The sequence below is a fragment of the Coenobita brevimanus genome, chromosome 23 (genome assembly GCF_032717465.1).
Source record: "Coenobita brevimanus isolate Jiangsu-jjx chromosome 23, ASM3271746v2, whole genome shotgun sequence".
Lineage (NCBI taxonomy): Eukaryota > Metazoa > Arthropoda > Malacostraca > Decapoda > Coenobitidae > Coenobita > Coenobita brevimanus.
The window spans coordinates 69,075,033-69,094,638 of record NC_136976.1 but is presented as its reverse complement, the minus strand read 5'-3'; the positions used below and the strand labels follow the sequence as shown (position 1 = coordinate 69,094,638).

Sequence of the window (19,606 nt, the reverse complement as noted above, 5' to 3'; positions counted from 1 at the left end):
CCCTGTACTGTTGTTTGCAGATGATACTGTGTTGTTGAGTGAAGACGAAGGGGAGCTGCAAGGCTTGGTGGATGAGTTTGGGAGAGTGTGTAAGAAACGGAATCTAAAGGTGAATGTAGGGAAGAGTAAAGTGATGGTCTTTGAGAGAGGTGAAGTCAGTGAATGTACAGCGAGGTTGGATGGTGAGGAATTGGAAAATGTGAGTACGTTTAAGTACTTGGGTAGTGTGATGAGTAAGGATGGAGGGTTGGAGGGTGAAGTGCTTGAAAGGGTACAGCAGGGAAGAAAGGTTGCTGGTTCTTTGAAAGCAGTGATAAGAAACAGGGAAGTGAGCATGGAGGTGAAAAAGTTACTACATGACAGTATTGTGATACCAACTCTAACGTTTGGAAGTGAAGCTTGGACGTTGTTGGATGGACACAAGTCAAGAGTGAGGGCAGTGGAAATGAGTTATTTAAGAGAAGCCTGTGGAGTCACATGGAGAGACAGGCTGACGAATGAGGATATAAAGGAGCATTGTGGTGTGGATGTGGATGTGATAGGAAGCGTTATGAGGAACACACTGAGGTGGTTTGGCCATGTGGAGAGGATGGAGGGTGAAAGACTGACGAAGAGAGTGTATGTGAGTGAGGTGGAGGGGGGAAGAGGGAGGGGGAGGCCGAGGATGAGATGGAGGGATGGGGTGGAGAGGTATATGAGAGAGGGGTGTGTGAGTTGGGAGCAGGGCAGTGAAATGGCGGGGGACAGGGCGACTTGGAGGCGATTTGTTTGTGGCCACCCCAAACGGGACTGAGGCGTCTGGCAATAGATAGATAGATAGACTGTAACATATGTAAATAATACATAGGGGCTGGAGAGTCCAAGTCCTCCCCTTAGTCCTTGTGTATCGTTCTTAGTTTCTGGACTAGCCTAACTCGCACCGTATGTCAGAGTACACTTTATAGGTACGTTCACTATTGGCTTTCACTGCATCACTGTTCTGAGACCCTACACACAATACGGGTATGGTCAGTTTCTATTTCCCGGTTGCACTATAGAGGTTCTTGGGCTGCTGAAACCTAGGTCTAGTCGAGGTGGCACCCGGGTGTAGAGGGTTGGCCCACGGACGTGCTTTCCTGTAGGAAGCACGGAACCACTACAGGAGGTGTCGTGGCCCGGGCGTGGTCCTGGTCAGGGGTGCAGGGAGGCTCACTCATGGCGGAGGCTCGACCTAGTGAGTGGCCCTCGGGGCTGGGGCCGAACAGGGTCAGGAGTCATTTCTGACGCCTCCTGCTCCAGGCAGAGGGCCGGCAGAGGGAGAAGCCCAGGAGGTTCTGCCCTGGAGTTCGGGGGACGTCCCTGGGAGGCTGGGGACTGTGGTCGCCATGCTGCTGGGGTGCCGTCAGGGTTTGGCTGTGGTGTCCCCTCCAGGTGGCATCCGTCAGGTTCGGGCGTCGGCCAGGGGCAATTCGAAGGGCGTTCATGGATCCCCTCCTCAGCAATCGGCCACCACACCTCGAACTGCAGCTCCTCCTAGGAACCACACCTGTAGAGAGTGTGGGAACGTCCCGGCGGCCTTTGGGTGGAGGGTGGGCCGTGCCAGGGACTCTTTCCAACGGGGAAGCCCTAGAGGCTGTGGATGAAGGGTGCATGGTGGCCGACCCTTCCCCGACACAGACGGTGGCCAATATCGAGGTTCCACAGACCCTGAGAGTTGCAGCAGAAGGGCGTAAGATGGCCAACCCTTCCCCGACATGGACGGTGGCTGATGTCACGGTTCCGCTTCCCTCTGGTACACCAGCTGACGTGCGTACAGTGGCCGACATGTCCAACTCAGGGCGTAAAGTGGCCGCCACCGGGGGCCTGGTTCTAGGTGTGGCTGCAGCAGAAGGGCATACAGTGGCCGACCCTTCCCCAGCACAGATGGTGGCTGATGCCAAGGTGCTGCAGGGGGCAACAGCAGAAGGACGTATGGTGGCCGACCCTTCCCCGACACGGACGGTGGCCGATGCCGTGGTTCCACAGACCCTGAGGGCAGCAGCAAAAGGGTGTACGGTGCCCAACCCTTCCCCGGCACGGACGGTGGCCGATGCCGCGGTGCTGTTCCCGAAGGAGGAGGAGGCAGTGGCCGACCTTTCACCGGCACGGATGGTGGCCGATGCTGCAATGCTGCAGGGGACAACAGCAGAAGGACGTATGGTGGCCGATCCTTCCCCGACACGGACGGTAGCCGATGCCGTGGTGCTGTTTGGGACTGTACTAAGACAAGTCCCACCCCGATCCTGGCGAAGAATGGGCCGGCCGAGATGTAGTTGGCCATTACTGTGAGGTTGCTATTGGTCATGTTGAGGGGAGGAGGGGCGTAGGTTCGTGACGTACCGGGGCCCGTCTCGCTCGGACCCGGCGTATCCTTTACATGCCCCACCGTGGTGTCTTCTTGGGGTGGGGGTGGGGTTGCGGCTCCGTTTTAGGGGAACTCCTCGAGGGTGCATATCTCCCTCACGACGATGAGTACTCACCGTTAAAATGATGCAAACTGTAGGCTACAATAAAAAAAACTTTAGGTAGCGATTTTTTTTTTACATAAATATATGTTAAATGCAAAGTATTATACAGTTAAAACCTATTTCTCATGTTAAAGCTTGACCAAGTCATGAAGTTACGATCAGTTAGTCCAGCAAAGATAAAACGTAAAATTCAGTCACCAGCGGGGCAGTGCGCGAGACATTGGTAAGAGTAGTAATAGTGGATATAGGGTTCAATTGTCCGATTCCTTTCAACTGCCAGCGATAGTACAGTACAATGGTAGTGCTTGCTTAACCGATGTTACCCTGTTTGTTAAATATACACCAGATAATATCAGAAGTTAGAAAAGTAATAGTGTTCTGGACAAGGCATGTTAGTTACTTTGGTTGATTTTTGAAATCACCGGAAAGAGTTCGAATGGATTATTCATAAACAGCTGATCTGGCGACGGTGGACGGGAGGCAGGTGCTGATAATTTTGTGTAAAAACTCGTACGGCAGTATAGAGGATATTGCTGAACACACATTGGAATCAAAGCAATGAAACTGAAGGTAAGGCTGCGTGAATTGTATTATTGTAGATGTAACATGTTTACGGTCATAAAGTGACATCGCCTCCCGAATCACCTTAAGTCAAGAAACTTCATTATTCGTATTACATGTAAAATTGGCCATGTTTACATGTGGAAAAGCAGTAAAGTTACGGATTTTTGTGGCAGCTAGCGATGTTAATCCTCATATGTTATATAAGTTTGGGTGTTATGTATTTTTTTCAAAGGACGAAAATATATTTCGACATCTGGACAGTATTTTAGTTTTGAGGATAGTTAAAAGTTTGTTCATAATCAAGCAAGTTTTTAATGTGCTTTTCGACATTGACAGAGTTTGAGTGGGGCTATTCTCTCTTTTATGTTGCAGATGCCTTATTTCTCCGAAGTGTAAATTAGTAAATGCAGTAACAGTTGAAGCAACTGTGGGAGCTGGAGAATCTGGTATTATTTTGTCATTACACCCTGGCCAGCGGAGACAAATTAATATATGCAACATTTACTTTTTGCAGTTGTAAGCAGTTTCTCTTCAATACACATCCACTGTAAATGCATCTTTTACTACTGGTACTAGGTAAAAATGGAGGGGTGGTGGGATTGTCCAATTTGTGGCTCTGTCCTTTATTGCATCTATGTTAAAATTAGGTTAAGATTGGGTAGGTTAGGTTAGGTTAGTTTAGTTCATTTTAATGTTGACGCAATAAAAGATGGATACCGTACGGGAGCCAGAGAATCGTACTCACATCCTTACTTTCTATCTATCTATCTGTTGCCAGACGCCTCAATCCTGTACAGGGTGGCCACAAACAAATTGCCTCCATGTTGCCCTGTCCCCCGCCATTTCACTGCCCTGCTTCGAACTCACCCCCCCCCCCTCTCTCATGTACCCCTCCACCCCATCCCTCCATCTCATCCTCGGCCTCCCCCTTCCTCTCCCACCCTCCACCTCACTCACATACACTCTCCTCGTCAGTTTCTTACCCTCCATCCTTGCCACATGGCCAAACCACCTCAGTGTGTTCCTCCTAATGCTTCCTATCACATCCACACCACAACGCTTCTTTATATCCTCATTTGTCAGCCTGTCTCTCCATGTGAGTCCACAGGCACCTCTTAAACAACTCATTTCCACTGCTCTCACCCTTGACTTGTGTCCTTCCAACAGTGTCCAAGCTTCACTTCCATACGTTAGAGTTGGCATCACAGTACTGTCATGGCTGGGAGAAGAAGAGATGAGAGGAGGGAGGAAGAGATCAGTAGGACGGAAGTAGTGGAAGCAGTGAAGAAGATCAAGTTGGGAAAGGCCCCAGGAATTGATGGAGGAATCTTCCAAATCTCACCCTCATTCATTAGAGCCACCCCCACATCCAGTGCCCTACCCTGCACCTCCTTTACAACACCATCCATGTATATATTAAACAGCCATGAAGACATCACACAACCCTGTTTCAGTCCCACATTGAGATCAAAGAACTCACTCAGCTCACCATCCATTCGCACAGTAGCCCTAGCTCCTTCGTACATACTCTTCACAGCATTCAACAATTTCCCATCCACTCATATATTCTTAATACCTTCCACATACCTTGCCTATCTATTCTGTCATAAGCTTTCTCCATGTCCATGAAGGCAGCATACACTTTCTTTCCCTTCTCTAGATACTTCTCCACTAAACATCTTAAAACAAATATCTGATCTACACACCCTTTTCCCTTCCTAAATCCCCCTTGTTCTTCTCCAACTAGCTCCTCTGTCATATGCCTAACCCTATCAATGAGTATTCTACCATGTACTTTACCAGTCACACTAAGAAGCCAAATACCCCTATGGTTACCACATACTTCTCTCTCCCCTTTTCTTTTATATTAAGGAACAATTATACCTGATTTCCAGTCCTCTGGAACCCTTCCCTCTTCCCAAGCCAATCTACACAACTTCCACATCCTTTCTACTACTATCTCTCCCCCATGCTTCAGCATTTCACCACACACTCCATCAATTCCTGGGGCTTTCCCCATTTTGACTTTCTTCATTGCTTCCACAACTTCTATCTTACTGATTTCTTCCTGTCTTCTCACCTCCCTCCTCCTCCCAGCCATTCCCCAGCCACTTATACTCACATTACTTCCGTCATGTATGTTCAGTAATTCCTTAAAGTATTCTCTCCATCTGCTCACTTTTTCTCCCTTCTCCACTAGTAATTTACCATTTTTAGTTTTCACTCCCCTGCTAACTTCAGTCACCCTGTCTTACTCTCTTCACCTCTTTCCAGAACATTTTCTTACGGTCCCTCCACTTTACACTCAAATTCCTTTGCAACAGATGCGTATAGAAGCGATTGTGTTTAGAACTGCCAAAGTTCAGTAATGAGCATAGTTATGTCAGTATCCATTAGCTGGGAATAATCCCCAGTATATAACTCTTTACCTTTACACCAAGGTTATGTCAGGATAAACCAGTACTAGGCCAAAATTATATGATTTCTTTGGCATATCAGTGCCCAGCAGCTTTCTTTGTTCTGTGATATTATCAGAATAGTGTGGAGGGGAGCTCTCCTCTATGACATTTTCTTAGGAAGTGCATCTTTAGAGGGTTTTATGATGCATCTTGATAATTGCAAGCCATGACTATGGCACAGGGATGTGGACCTCATGAGAGCTACCTCTAAGTGATTTCTAACTGTGTATCCCTCTTTCAACCTTCTTTGTTATTATTTCCTACCATGTTACCCCCTATCAATCTTCCTAAATAAACCAATCAGCTAGCTGAGAGAAGCATGCCTAAGCATAAGCTGTCTCTCTATCCAGTCATCTATGACATTGACACATGCTGGATGTGAGCCCCCTTGCCCCTGAGAGCAAGCTCATCTTTTCAAAGATGTTGGTGTTGTGTGCAGACAGTGCTCCTGTGGACTGGGACATAGCTTAGTGTTGTTATCAGGTAATATAGCGAGCCTTAGGATTTCTTTAATCGTGGGGTTGTACTGTACTTAGTGAAGCCGTGTCCAAAGAGTAATACTGTAAAGTGTATTGATACAACAAAGACAAGCACTATTGGCAGTGCAGCAACACTCTGCCATAGTCTGGACCACATGCATGCCAGGCTGTGGCAAAGTCCCTATCCCCACTGCATTGGGTGCAGCTGAACTGGATGAACATGCTGAAGAAGCATTGGCTTTCTAGAAGCTGGCTTCATTTTGAGTGACTTTTAAGGTAAAGTTTTGTGGCAGCCTGGATGGCCAATGTCTTGAGGGGTGGGGGAACAGAACCTCCTTCTCCCCCAGTTAGGCAGCCGGTTTTGGTAATTCCCATTTTTTCTCATGGTTTTTCATGTGTTTCAATTGATTTTGTGTGATTATTTGCCAGAAATGCATGTTTCTTCTCTGAGAGGGGGATTGGGGTGAGAATTGCGAAACACAGCCTTTGTGATAAAATTGACCACAACGATCATTTAAAACACATGAAGAACCATAAGAAAAACTGGGAGTCAGAACTAAACTAGACAGATGAGTTAATAAAACAAAACTCCCAGTATACTACCTATATGATAATTGTAAGTAAACTTTCTTCTATAAACATCTGTTGATTGCCAGATGCTTTGATCCCGTAAGGGGTGGCTCAAAACAAATTGCCCCCATGTTTTCCTGTCTCCAGCCATTTTGCTGTCCTTCCCCCAGCTTACACCCCCCGCTCTATCATATACCTCTCTACACCTGCGAGAGCTTATAGAGGCTGGGAGAGTGGACTTTCTGACCACTACTTGGTGGTGGCCAGAATTAGGATCCAAGTAAGATGGAGAAATAGAAGAATGGAAAGATGAGAGGAAAGAGTAATTGCAAGGAGAGTGGAAAGATTACAAGAGGATGAGAAAAAGGCAGAGTATAAGAGAGAAGTGGAGGAACGATTAGGCAAATATGAATTGGAGCAGATGGGGGACGTGGAAGGTGTGTACAGGTTATTCACAGAAGAAATATGTGCAGCATGTGATGTGGTGTGTGGAAGGAAGAGAAGACGGAGGGGGGTGCAAAGAACAGCGTGGTGGACTGAAGAGGTGAGATGGCTGTGGCACAAAAGAAGAAAGCATACAATGAATGGATGAGAAATAGGGGCGTGGAAGAAGTTGAGAGGTGGAAGAGAGAGTTATATGTAGAAAGAAAGAGAGAGGTGAAAAGATTAGTAAGAGAGAGTAAGAAGAAAGTGGATGAGGAATTTGGAAGGAATTTGAGTGTAAAGTGGAGGGACTGTAAGAAAATGTTCTGGAAAGAGGTGAAGAGAGTAAGACAGGGTGGAAGTGAAGTTAGCAGGGGAGTGAAAGATAAAAATGGTAGATTACTAGTGGAGAAGGGAGAAGACTTGAGCAGATGGAGAGAACACTTTAAGGAATTGTTGAACATACAGGATGGAAGTAATGTGAGTATAAGTGGCTGGGGAATGGCTAGGAGAAGGAGGGAGGTGAGAAGACAGGAAGAAATCAGTAGGATAGAAGTTGTGGAAGCAATGAAGAAAATTAATTGGGGAAAGCCCCAGGAATTGATGGAGTGTGCGGTGAAATGCTGAAGCATGGGGAAGAGATAGTAGTAGAATGGATGTGGAAGATGTGCAGATTGGCGTGGGAGAAAGGTAGAGTCCCGGAGGATTGGAAGTCAGGTATAATTATTCCCTTGTACAAAGGAAAAGGGGAAAAAGAAGTGTGTGGTAATCATAGGGGCATTTGTCTTCTTAGTATAATAGGAAAAGTGTGTGGTAGGATACTTATTGACAGAGTCAGGGAAAGAACAGAGGAATTAGTTGGAGAAGAACAGGGAGGCTTTAGGAAGGGAAGAGGTTGTGTAGATCAGATATGCATTCTTAGATCTTTAGTGGAAACGTTTCTAGATAAGGGAAAGAAGTTGTATGCGGCTTTCATGGATTTGGAGAAAGCATATGACAGGGTGGATAGACAAGGATTGTGGAAAGTATTAAGAATATATGGAGTAGATGGGAAGTTGTTGAATGCTGTGAAGAATATGTATGATGGTGCTAAGGCTGCAGTGCGTGTGGATGGTGAACTGAGTGAATTTTTCTCTTTGAAAGTTGGGTTGAAACAGGGGTGTGTCATGTCTCCATGGTTGTTCAATCTGTACATGGATGGGGTAATACAAGAGGTACAAGGTAGGGTAGTGGATGTTGGAGTGGCCCTGGTGAGAGAGGGTAGTGTTTGGAAACTCCCTGTACTGTTGTTTGCAGATGATACTGTGTTGTTGAGTGAAGACGAAGGGGAGCTGCAAGGCTTGGTGGATGAGTTTGGGAGAGTGTGTAAGAAACGGAATCTAAAGGTGAATGTAGGGAAGAGTAAAGTGATGGTCTTTGAGAGAGGTGAAGTAAATGAATGAACAGCGAGGTTGGATGGTGAGGAATTGGAAAATGTGAGTACATTTAAGTACTTATTGTACAGAGTCCGTAACTTCTTCGCCGATGAGCAGTTAGCTATAATTTATAAGAGTCATATGCGCTCTCAGCTTGAATATTGCTCACCCTTGTGGAATGGTTGTGGAGAGGTTGCATTAAGACAACTAGACAAAATTCAGAATAAAGCTGTTAGAATCATTAACAACCCTGCCATTACATATAAACTACCTCCCCTGCAAGTAAGAAGGAATGTTGCCTCCCTTGCATTATTTTACAGATATTTTTTTGGCAAATGCTCAGACGAAGTTACGTCCATGGTGCCACCTCTCCATGCCTTCCCTCGTGCTACACGGGCATCTGGTAGCGCTCATGACTGGAATGTCACTCAACCATATTGCAGAAACAGGGGTGTGTCATGTCTCCATGGTTGTTCAATCTGTACATGGATGGGGTAATACAAGAGGTACAAGGTAGGGTAGTGGATGTTGGAGTGGCCCTGGTGAGAGAGGGTAGTGTTTGGAAACTCCCTGTACTGTTGTTTGCAGATGATACTGTGTTGTTGAGTGAAGACGAAGGGGAGCTGCAAGGCTTGGTGGATGAGTTTGGGAGAGTGTGTAAGAAACGGAATCTAAAGGTGAATGTAGGGAAGAGTAAAGTGATGGTCTTTGAGAGAGGTGAAGTAAATGAATGAACAGCGAGGTTGGATGGTGAGGAATTGGAAAATGTGAGTACATTTAAGTACTTATTGTACAGAGTCCGTAACTTCTTCGCCGATGAGCAGTTAGCTATAATTTATAAGAGTCATATGCGCTCTCAGCTTGAATATTGCTCACCCTTGTGGAATGGTTGTGGAGAGGTTGCATTAAGACAACTAGACAAAATTCAGAATAAAGCTGTTAGAATCATTAACAACCCTGCCATTACATATAAACTACCTCCCCTGCAAGTAAGAAGGAATGTTGCCTCCCTTGCATTATTTTACAGATATTTTTTTGGCAAATGCTCAGACGAAGTTACGTCCATGGTGCCACCTCTCCATGCCTTCCCTCGTGCTACACGGGCATCTGGTAGCGCTCATGACTGGAATGTCACTCAACCATATTGCAGAACTTCTGCCTATCAGAATTCTTTCATTCCCCGAACTGCATCTCTCTGGAACTCGCTGCCGCAGAGTTGTTTTCCTCCAAATTTCAACCCACAACTGTTCAAGTCTAACTGTTACAAATATTTTATGAATAGAGGACACCAGTAATCTGGTGTATGGATTTTTTTTTTTTTCCTCTGTTCTGTTAAAAAAAAAAAAAAAAAAAAACTTGGGTAGTGTGATGAGTAAGGTTTGGAGGGTGAAGTGCTGGAAAGGGTACAGCAGGGAAGAAAGGTTGCTGGTTCCTTGAAAGCAGTGATAAGAAGCAGGGAAGTGAGACTTGGAAGTGAAAAAGTTACTACATGACAGTATTGTGATACCAACTCTAACGTATGGAAATGAAGCTTGGACGTTGCTGGAAGGACACAAGTCAAGAGTGAGAGCAGTGGAAATGAGTTATTTAAGAGGAGCCTGTGGAGTCACATGGAGAGAGAGACTGACAAATGAGAATATAAAGGAGCATTGTGGTGTGGATGTGGATGTGATAGGAAGCTTTAGGAGGAATACACTGAGGTGGTTTGGCCGTGTGTAGAGGATGGAGGGTGATAGACTGACGAAGAGAGTGAATGTGAGTGAGGTGGAGGGGGGAAGAGGGAGGGGGAGGCCGAGGATGAGATGGAAGGATGGGGTGGAGAGGTATATGAGAGAGGGGTGTGTGAGTTGGGAGCGGGGCAGTGAAATGGCGGGGGACTGGGCGACGTGGAGGTGATTTGTTTGTGGTCACCCCGAATGGGATTGAGAATCTAGCAATAGATAGATAGATAGATAGAAAATCCACCCCCACTAAAATCTTCAGATAGCAACATTAGAAATGACCCGCGTGGGAAAGTGAATATCTTTGCCAGTACATTTGCCAGAAATTCCGGTTCTATCATAGAGGAAGTAAGCCAGAACATCCCAGTACTAGAACATGACTCTCCCGAAATTGTTCCACTTAAAATACAGACATGTAAAATCCATCCTAGACAAATTGCCAGTCAACAAAACTCCTGGTCCAGGTGGAATTCCTCCAGTTGTTTTGAAAAAGTGTTTCCCAGAACTTGCCTCTGTTCTAGCTAAATTATTCAGATTATGCATATGTACTTCTTCATTCCCTAATTCATGGAAAGATGCCAATATCCACCCAATTCCAAAGAAAGGAAATTCCTCAGACCCCTCTGATTACAGACCAATAACTGTCACATCTTCTCTTGATATAGGATTTGAAAATTTAATTAATAAGCACATAGTTAAACATCTTGAATCCAACAGTCTAATTAGTGATAGACAGTATGGTTTTCACCACAAAAGATCCACCATTGACATGCCCAGGCTCCTGACTCATACCATCCATCAGTCAATTGACCAACACGGAGAAACTCATGCAGTAGCCCTTGATATTTGTAAAGCTTTTGGCTGATTGTGGCACTGTTCCCTGCAGTCCAAACTCCCTTACTATGGACTAACGTCATTTGTTTCTCTGGTTTCCTCATATCTCAGCGACAGAAAAATAAGAGTAAAAGTAGATGATGTATATTCCAATTTCCATTTAGTTAACACTGGCATGTCACAGGGATAAGTTCTGGTGCCCACCCTGTTCCTGGTTCATATTAATGATCTCTTATCTGTCACCCATAATCCCATCCATTCATATGCTGATGACTCAACACTTCACAGTTCATTCCCACTCAGACTCCCATTTACAGAGTCTAATAACTCTATCTCTCAACTCAGTACAACCATCTCCATAAATCAAGACTTATCTACGATCAGTGAATGGGGACAAAACAACCTTGTCTCATTTAATGCTAGTAAAACCAAATATATACAGTTTACAAATAGACAGATATTTCCAGATTCGTATGTTACCTTCAAAGCTACTAATATTCCCATCTCCAAAAGTATTGAAATTCTCGGTGTCTCACATAACAATGCCCTCAGCTGGACCTCTCATATCAGATCACGTACTAAAACCACCTTAAAGAAACTTGGATTATTGTACAGAGTCTGTAACTTCTTCACTGATGAGCAGTTAGGCACAGTTTATAAGTCATGTGTGCTCTCAGCTTGAATATTGCTCACACATGTGGAATGGATGTGGAGAGGTTGCACTAAAACAACTAGACAAAATTCAGAACAAAGCTGTTGGAATTATTAATAACCCTGCTATTACTACCTTCACTGTAAGCAAGAAGGAATGTTGCCTCCCTTGCATTATTTTACAGATATATTTATGGCAAATGCTCAGACGAAGTTGCGTCCATTGTGCCGCCTCTCCATGCCTTCCCTTGTGCTACACAGGCATCTGGTAGCGCTCATGACTGGAATGTCACACAGCCATATTGCAGAACTTCTGCCTATCAGAATTCTTTTATTCTCCAAACTGCATCACGCTGGAACTCACATCCCCAGAGTTGTTTCCCCCCAAACTTCAAGCTACAGCTATTCAAGTCCAATTGTTACAGATATTTTATGAATAGAGGACGCCAGTAATCTGGTGTATGGATTATTTTTTTTCTTTTATTTATTTCTTTTTCCTTCCTCTGTTCTGTTATATATATATATATATATATATATATATATATATATATATGTTAGATAGATAGATATATATATATATATATATATATATATATATATATATATATATATATATATATATATATATATATATATATATACATATATATATATATATATATATATATATATATATATATGTATATATATATATATATATATATATATATATATATATATATATATATATATATATTTATATATATATATATTTATATATATATATGTATATATATATATATATATATATATATATATATATATATATATGCTGTATATATATATATATATATGCTGTATATATATATATATATATATATATGCTGTATATATACTGTATATATATATATATATATATATATATATATATGCTGTATATATACTGTATATATATATATATATATATATATATATATATATTACAGTAATCCCCGTACTATCCGGACGCCCACTTTCCGGACATCCCCACTTACCGGACATTATCATCCCGGGATCCAGTATTCCCAAAATGATCTGAAAACTGCAAAAAATTCGAAAAAAATCCGTCTTTTTCCCGCCCGTAATTTGAACTTGGCGCGCACAGCGCAGGACAGCTTTGTTTTGGTGCGTCATTCCTCCGACGTCCGCTAGAGCGCCCCTGCATCCTCCCCACTTACCGCCCTTCTCTTGTCGTGAGTGCACGCTCGTCGTCATGGCTGCCCACGTGCTCGCTTTTGTGAAGGTGCCTTACCTGCTGCAGGCTCTCCTGCTGCTCTCGTGGCTCTTCTTCGTGTGTGTGATGATGGCCCCGCCGCCTGAGAAGAGGAAGAGAGTGGCTTTGACTCTGGAGAAGAAGAGGGAGATATTGGAGAAAGTGGATGCGGGATGGTCTTCATCACGCATCCTTCATGAGTTCAACCTGGCCTGATCTACTTTGTTTGATATCAAGAGATCCCGAGACAAACTCATGCAGTACACGGCTGACTTCTTGTCGAAAAGCAAACGCAACGTGGAGAGAAAGATGATGTTTACTCCCAAGTATGCTGAAGTCGACCGCTCCACGTTGATTTGGTATCGACAGCAACGTGCTGCTGGTGTGATGGTGCGTGGCACGGTGCTGAAGGCTGCTGCTGAGAAGTTTGCAAGGCTTCACGACGCCCTAGACTTCAAGGCATCTGAGGGTTGGCTCTGAGCATTCAAGTTATGACATGGCCTTACCAACCATAAGTCTCATGGCGAAGCTTTGGACGCTAACGAGGATGGAGTAGAGGAGTTTCGGCACAAGGTGAAGGGCTTGATCGACAGGGAGGGCCTCACTCTCGGTCAAGTCTATAACACTGACAAAACTGGTTTATTCTATCACTCTTTGCCTACGAACACTCTAGCCGAGGAGACGGAGAAGCAGGTACCTGGCCGCAAGCTCTCCAAGCAAAGGATATCTACTTTGTGTTGTGCTAATGCTAACGACATGCACCGGCTTAAGCCTGTTATCGTTGGCCGTGCAAAGCAGCCTCGGTGTCTTCGTGGGGTGATGGATGTCCTTCCTGTCGTTTGGTACCATTCCTTGAAGGCATGGTTCACAGCCCAGATCTTCAAAGACTGGTTCCACCGCCATTTTGTCAAGGAGGTCATACATTACCAGACAGAAAAACTGGGAATCCCACGCGACCAGGTAAAGGCCCTCCTTCTCCTCGACAATGCACCTGCCCACCTGTGCGGCAAGGACTTGGTGGCTGAGAATGGCCGCATTAGGTGCATGTTTCTGCCACCTAATACTACTACTCTCATCCAACCAATGGACCAAAGAGTGATCGTGGCAACGAAGCGGCTATACCGACAGAAGTTCCTGGACGAGGTGATGGTTGTTCTCGAGGACGAGGACAAGCGCAGGGAGGGACGGGACACGTGAGGCCAGCAGACTTTGGAAAACCTTCGCCGCTACAATATCAAGTCTGCCATTTACAACTGGGCCAGTGCATGGAAGGAAGTCCCTGTCAAGACTAGAAAATGGTTGATCTTGTCTGCTTCTCAGAATGGATGTGGAGCATGATTTCCTAGGTTTCGACGTGGATGACTTCCATGCACGGCTACGTGTGCATGGGGACGATGTTGATGTGGACAAAGTGTGTGAGTGGTTGGATGACGACGAGGGCGATCATGGGTATCAGACCCTGTCTGATATCGAGATCGCATCTTCAGTTGCAGGTGTCAGTACCCAGCTTGAAGATTCAGACGAGGACGGCGACGATGATGCGGACTCCTCTTAGCATGACACTACTCCAGCCATCCCCAAGCTGAGTGCACTCCGGGAACACCTAGAGTTCGTTCTGGACTACCTGGAACACCCGGACTGCGACAGGGAGATGGGGCCCTTGGGACTTGTGGAGGAAGTGCGTGCTTTCAGGCAGCGCATCATAAATCGTCAGAATCGTCGTTCCTTGCGTCAATCAACGATTGACAGCTTTTTCAGGCCCGTGACCCCCCTCTGTGCCCAGCCCTGCTCCACTCCGTTGCCTCCCCAAGACAGGCCCTCATGCTCTGAGCCACAGCCCAGCACATCAGCCACGGTGGAGTCACCACTCGACGTGAATTTGCGCCTATCTTCAGAGTCGTCTGCAGTGGGTATGCTATCACCATGACCCAGCGACGCACCCCTAGGTCACCTCCATGTGCTACTCTCAGACTCTGACAGTGATTAAATGCCAAGAACTTCTCCACTAGACCACACGGGAATTTAGTGTTGTGCAATGAAAGAAAAACAGTGCATATTGTTAAGAAATTAGAATTCTGAGTGAAAAGAGACTGATTTAATAGACTTTCAATGTAGCTAAAATTAACGAGTGTGTTATGTTTAGAAAATGGATTTATGAGTGTAAAGACTTTAAGTGCAGAGTGCAACACTTATTTCATAAAGTTACAATGGAGCAAAAGTAAGACAAGAGTTCGCAGTGTTAAGAGAATGGACTTCTGAGTGCAAATGACTAAGTTCAGTGCAAGATTTCATGAACAGTGTACTGCAAGTGCTTCAGGAAATCCTTCTTACTGTCAGAGTCTGAGAGGAGGCAGTTATTCATCGAGATGGCCAGGGACTTGCTGTAAGTACCCAGAATGTTTCATATTGCACTGTACTGTATTTTCCATACTGTACTTACCTCTAACACCTCATTTCACTCTTTTATGTCTCTTATTGGGTGTGAATAGGGTATTAGGTGCAATGCATGTGCAGTAGGGAGGTATTTCTCTGAGTTAGGGTCCATAAGTACCAGTCCAGGAGCCAGGGACTTGTTGTAAGTACCCAGAATGTTTAATATTGTATAAACTCACCTCTAAAATCTAATTTTATGGTTCTTTTGCATTTATTTCAGTCTTTTATGTTCCTTATTGATGTGATTTGGGTCTTAAATAGGTGCTATGCATGTCCAGAGGGAGTTGTATAGGTGTTTTTCTGAGTTAGGGTCCATAAGTACAAGTCCTGGAGGCTGGTGCCCACTATCCAGACAGGACCACTTTCCGGACATGCCTTTGGCTCTATTACGTCGGATAGTGGAGGGATTACTATATATATATATGTATATATATATATATATATATATACTGTATATAGTGATAGGTTGTGGCGACCATCATCCACTCACTTGATGTAGTACTGCCTACTTCTTCCTTAGCCTGTACCGGTATCATTCTTTTTCTGTGCCTGCCCTCCTCTCTTCCTATTTCTCCCATCATTCCTGTCACTTCTTATTGCTTTTCTTTCCTTTACAGGTAGCTTTACATTGAGTGACAAGCCAAATGGTTTCCTGTAAGCCAAGAAACCATTTACAACGCTGGATGGTAACCATATAACCAAACCATACGTGCTCCCTACGTGTCAGCAAGTGGGTTGGTGAAGGGATAGTGCCCCTCCCCGAAAATAAATGACTCAAAGTACAATGGCCACCCCTTATGGGATTATGGCATCTGGCAATAGATAGATAGATAGATAGATATTTAGATAGATATATATGTATATATATATATATATATATATATATATATATATATATATACATTCTGGTGGTAGGTGGGGGCACTTACCATCCACTCACTTAATGTGGTGCTGCTTTTGGTGTTTGCCCTTCGCTTTCTTCCATCCTTCCTCTTCTGTCTTTCTTTCATTCTTTCTTTTTTCTTCTGTGTGCGGGTGACTTTACACTCCCTCTTCTGTCTTTCTTTCCTTCATTCTTTCCTCTTCCTTCATCCTATAGGTGACTCCACACTGAGAGACAAGCCAAATGATTTCCTGCACACCAGGAAACCATGTACTGCGCTGGGTGGTAACCATGTTACGAAATTATGGCGCCTTGTGGTTTAGTGGGTAATTAAGGCACTCCAGTCGCATTGAGCCGGTGCGGGTTTATACCCAAGGGTGGTTGGGGTTTATTGCTTACATAATGCCACTCAGGGATGAGTGAGGCTGGTCACTCTCACCTTAAATGTCATGACCAATTTGCCCAGCCCCGGGTTCCTATGCTCCTCATGGGGTGCAAAAAAAAAAAAAAAAAAAAAATATATATATATATATATATATATATATACACACACGCACACAAAATAGGAGATGAGTTTATTCAGTTTTGTTGGCAGCTATTTGGGAATTGTGTGTTCTTGTTGACACATCTGAGCCAGATTTGATTTGATAAACTACCCTGATCAATTGGCAACCCAGTACATTATGGTAGTGATGCTAGTATTTGCTGGTTCTGAATGAGTACAGCAGACAGTGTGAACACTGTACAGTATTTGTATCAGTTGAATTTGCTCTGCTGGTGAGTGAATGAAAAAAAAAATCACAGTTAATGCAATAGTGACATAACTGCACTTGTGGAATCCTCAGATGGCAGGAAGTGTTAATCAACACAACACTGAATAATTAACAGCAGTGACAAAAGCAGCATGGAACATGCCTGCCAGCAAAGCAGGGTAGAAGGGAAGCAAAAAGCTTATCCATGCTATTCTATGCAAAATGCTCTTCATAGTTTGTTGTATTAGTTTCACATTATTTTGTAGATAGAGTGTAGGTATAAATCTACTTCCACATTTAAGGCTTCCATGAAGCTGTTGAGAGAGGTAAGTACTGTAAAGAAAAAATTAACTGTATATTATCCCCAGTCTCTCAGTATGAGTATATTCTGTGAGGTTGTGCATTACTGTCTACTGTATATTAGTTAAAGACCACAATGTATGAAGTTGCTTTTTAGCATATTTGCTGTTAAAGCAGTTTAAAAAGCAGTCAGTACACATGACAGGAAGACAGGAATCATTGGAGTAGTAGTAGTACTGTAAGGACAAATATTATTTATTGTATATTTTCAATGAGTAGTGAAGGTCATTAAATCTCGTCATGTCTGCGACATGTTTCCCCATGCCACCACAAGACAGTTTACATCACCTTAGGAGAGACTGTCCTAACTCTAGGGTAGCAAATTCTCATCAGTAACCCCATCCTTTTCAAGTAAAGTTTATATGGTACTGTATTTCCAAGCTACTTCCAGTGGCCAGACAGTCTCTTGAGCTTGGAAAAGACTTATTTCACGTGAAGTGTTAAGGAAGCATGGTAGGAGAGGTGGGGTACTTGTATTGTCAAAATTACATTACATATTCTAGATGAAGGAGTTATGTACAACTGTACAAGAAAGTATTGTTACTCAGGGGTCCGATAGGTACGTAACGAACACTACAATGGCTGTTGTTTCTGAAGGGTTGATACATACATATTGACGCATTTATTACACTTAAACCTCAATTTAGGGGACTAAATGGTGAATCAACTTGTCCCTTACTTGAGAATGTCCATTGTTTTACCACGTATATAGACAGTCTTATTATGAAATGCAATGATTGTTGCACTTATCTTATTTATATGATTATGAATATTATTTTACAGGTACTTTATAAAGAAAGATATTAATGTTTCAAGCAGTGGACTTTTTGAATGGTCCTGTCCATTTGTAAGATAGAATATGGAGTCCCTTAAATGGAGGTCCCTTAAATCGAGGTTTGAGTGTACCTCAAACACAGCAAATGCCTCTTGTATCCTATTCATAACTAACATTGTTGGATATGCAGGGGTACCAACAGTTTCCTAGCCCCCTGCCTGTTTTTTCCTAAACCATCGTTGTTTGTCATATTGTTTAGCACTACGTTGTAACGATACTTTTTTGTACAGTTGTACAATGTGCTTCAATTAAACAAAGTACCATTTAGCCCGGTCAGTCACTTATTCCATGAGGATTTTCTTGTGCAAGATGCTTCACTGGTGAAATTTGCATATGGTTCTGCAGCTGTCCAGCACTTCTGTACTGTACTAGATGTATAATGAATTGTCAGTTTTTTCAGAATCTGAATATGTTGTCTTATGGTTCAGAAAGAAATCATAGCTAACTTCATTATACCTTTGTTAGTGGGGGTGACAATGCCTCTGGATGTCTGCTGAGAAACTGACTATTTCATGAAGATAGTTTCCATGCTTTGTAAATATCTGGTCATTGCTTACCGCTGTTGAGCTCATAAAGTCATTTATTCTGTCTGTCTGTCTAGCTATAGCTTGATGCCTTAATCGTGAAACGGGTCACAGTTTAATTGCCTCCATATCATTCTGTTGTCCATCATCAAGCTGCCCTCTCTCTCACTCATATACCTCTAAATCTGGTCCATCCATATCATCTATCCCCCTTCCCCCACCCTCTTCTGCCTCAGTTATACAGTCTCCTAGTCAGTCTCTCATTTCCATTCTTCCCACATCACCTATTACTATGCTGTAATTCCCAACAAGATCTTGTTAATTATATCCAGAGGATTGTTTCATTTTTGATTTTTGAAGGCTCTAACATGCTTGCATGCATCGGCATTGGCCACCTAATGGTGGCTTTCCACGCTGCTCCATCTCTGGCAGCTTCCCTGATCAGTCTCTTATCCTTGAGGTCACACTCAGTGACCTCGTCCTAGGTCTTTTTTTAGTCTGCCTCTTCCTACCCTACCCCTAACATTAATGTTTTTCACTTTCTGTACCCAGTTATCATCCCTCATCTTCTCCACATGCCCAATTCATCTCCATCTACCTCGCCTCATCACAACACCAATACACTCCAGTCCCGCCCTACCTCTCGACTCTTCCATTGTAAACCTAGCCTCCCCAGGCCTTGCACTCAGGGACACACTGCACATCCAACAGATCATTTCCATTTCTGTACATATGAGCCTGTGAATATCCTCTTCCATTACTGCCCAGGTCTCACCACCATACAGCATTACACTCCTAACACATGCTGCATACAAAGATCCCTTAGCATGGAGGGAGAGCCCTTGCAGTGTCAGGAGAGGCAACAGCTCCCTGAACTTCTTCCAACCACTCCTAACTCTAGCCACAGAGTTAGCTCCAGCCCCACCTCTAGCACATAACCTGTCTCTTAAATAACAAAACTCTTCCATACACTTGAGATTCACCAG

The 19,606-nt window shown here is 43.9% G+C and overlaps 1 protein-coding gene across 1 annotated transcript in view; it reads left to right on the top strand.

Moving 5' to 3' along the window:
• The first annotated feature begins 2,947 nt into the window (after positions 1-2,947).
• The window catches only part of LOC145392739 (oxysterol-binding protein-related protein 11-like), a 93,783-nt gene continuing 77,124 nt past the window's right edge, over positions 2,948-19,606 (top strand). Inside the window, exon 1 of the mRNA XM_080267037.1 lies at positions 2,948-3,056. Within this exon, the coding sequence (XP_080123163.1) occupies positions 3,045-3,056 (12 nt within the window). The 5' untranslated portion in view covers positions 2,948-3,044. The remainder of the gene's footprint in view (positions 3,057-19,606) is intronic.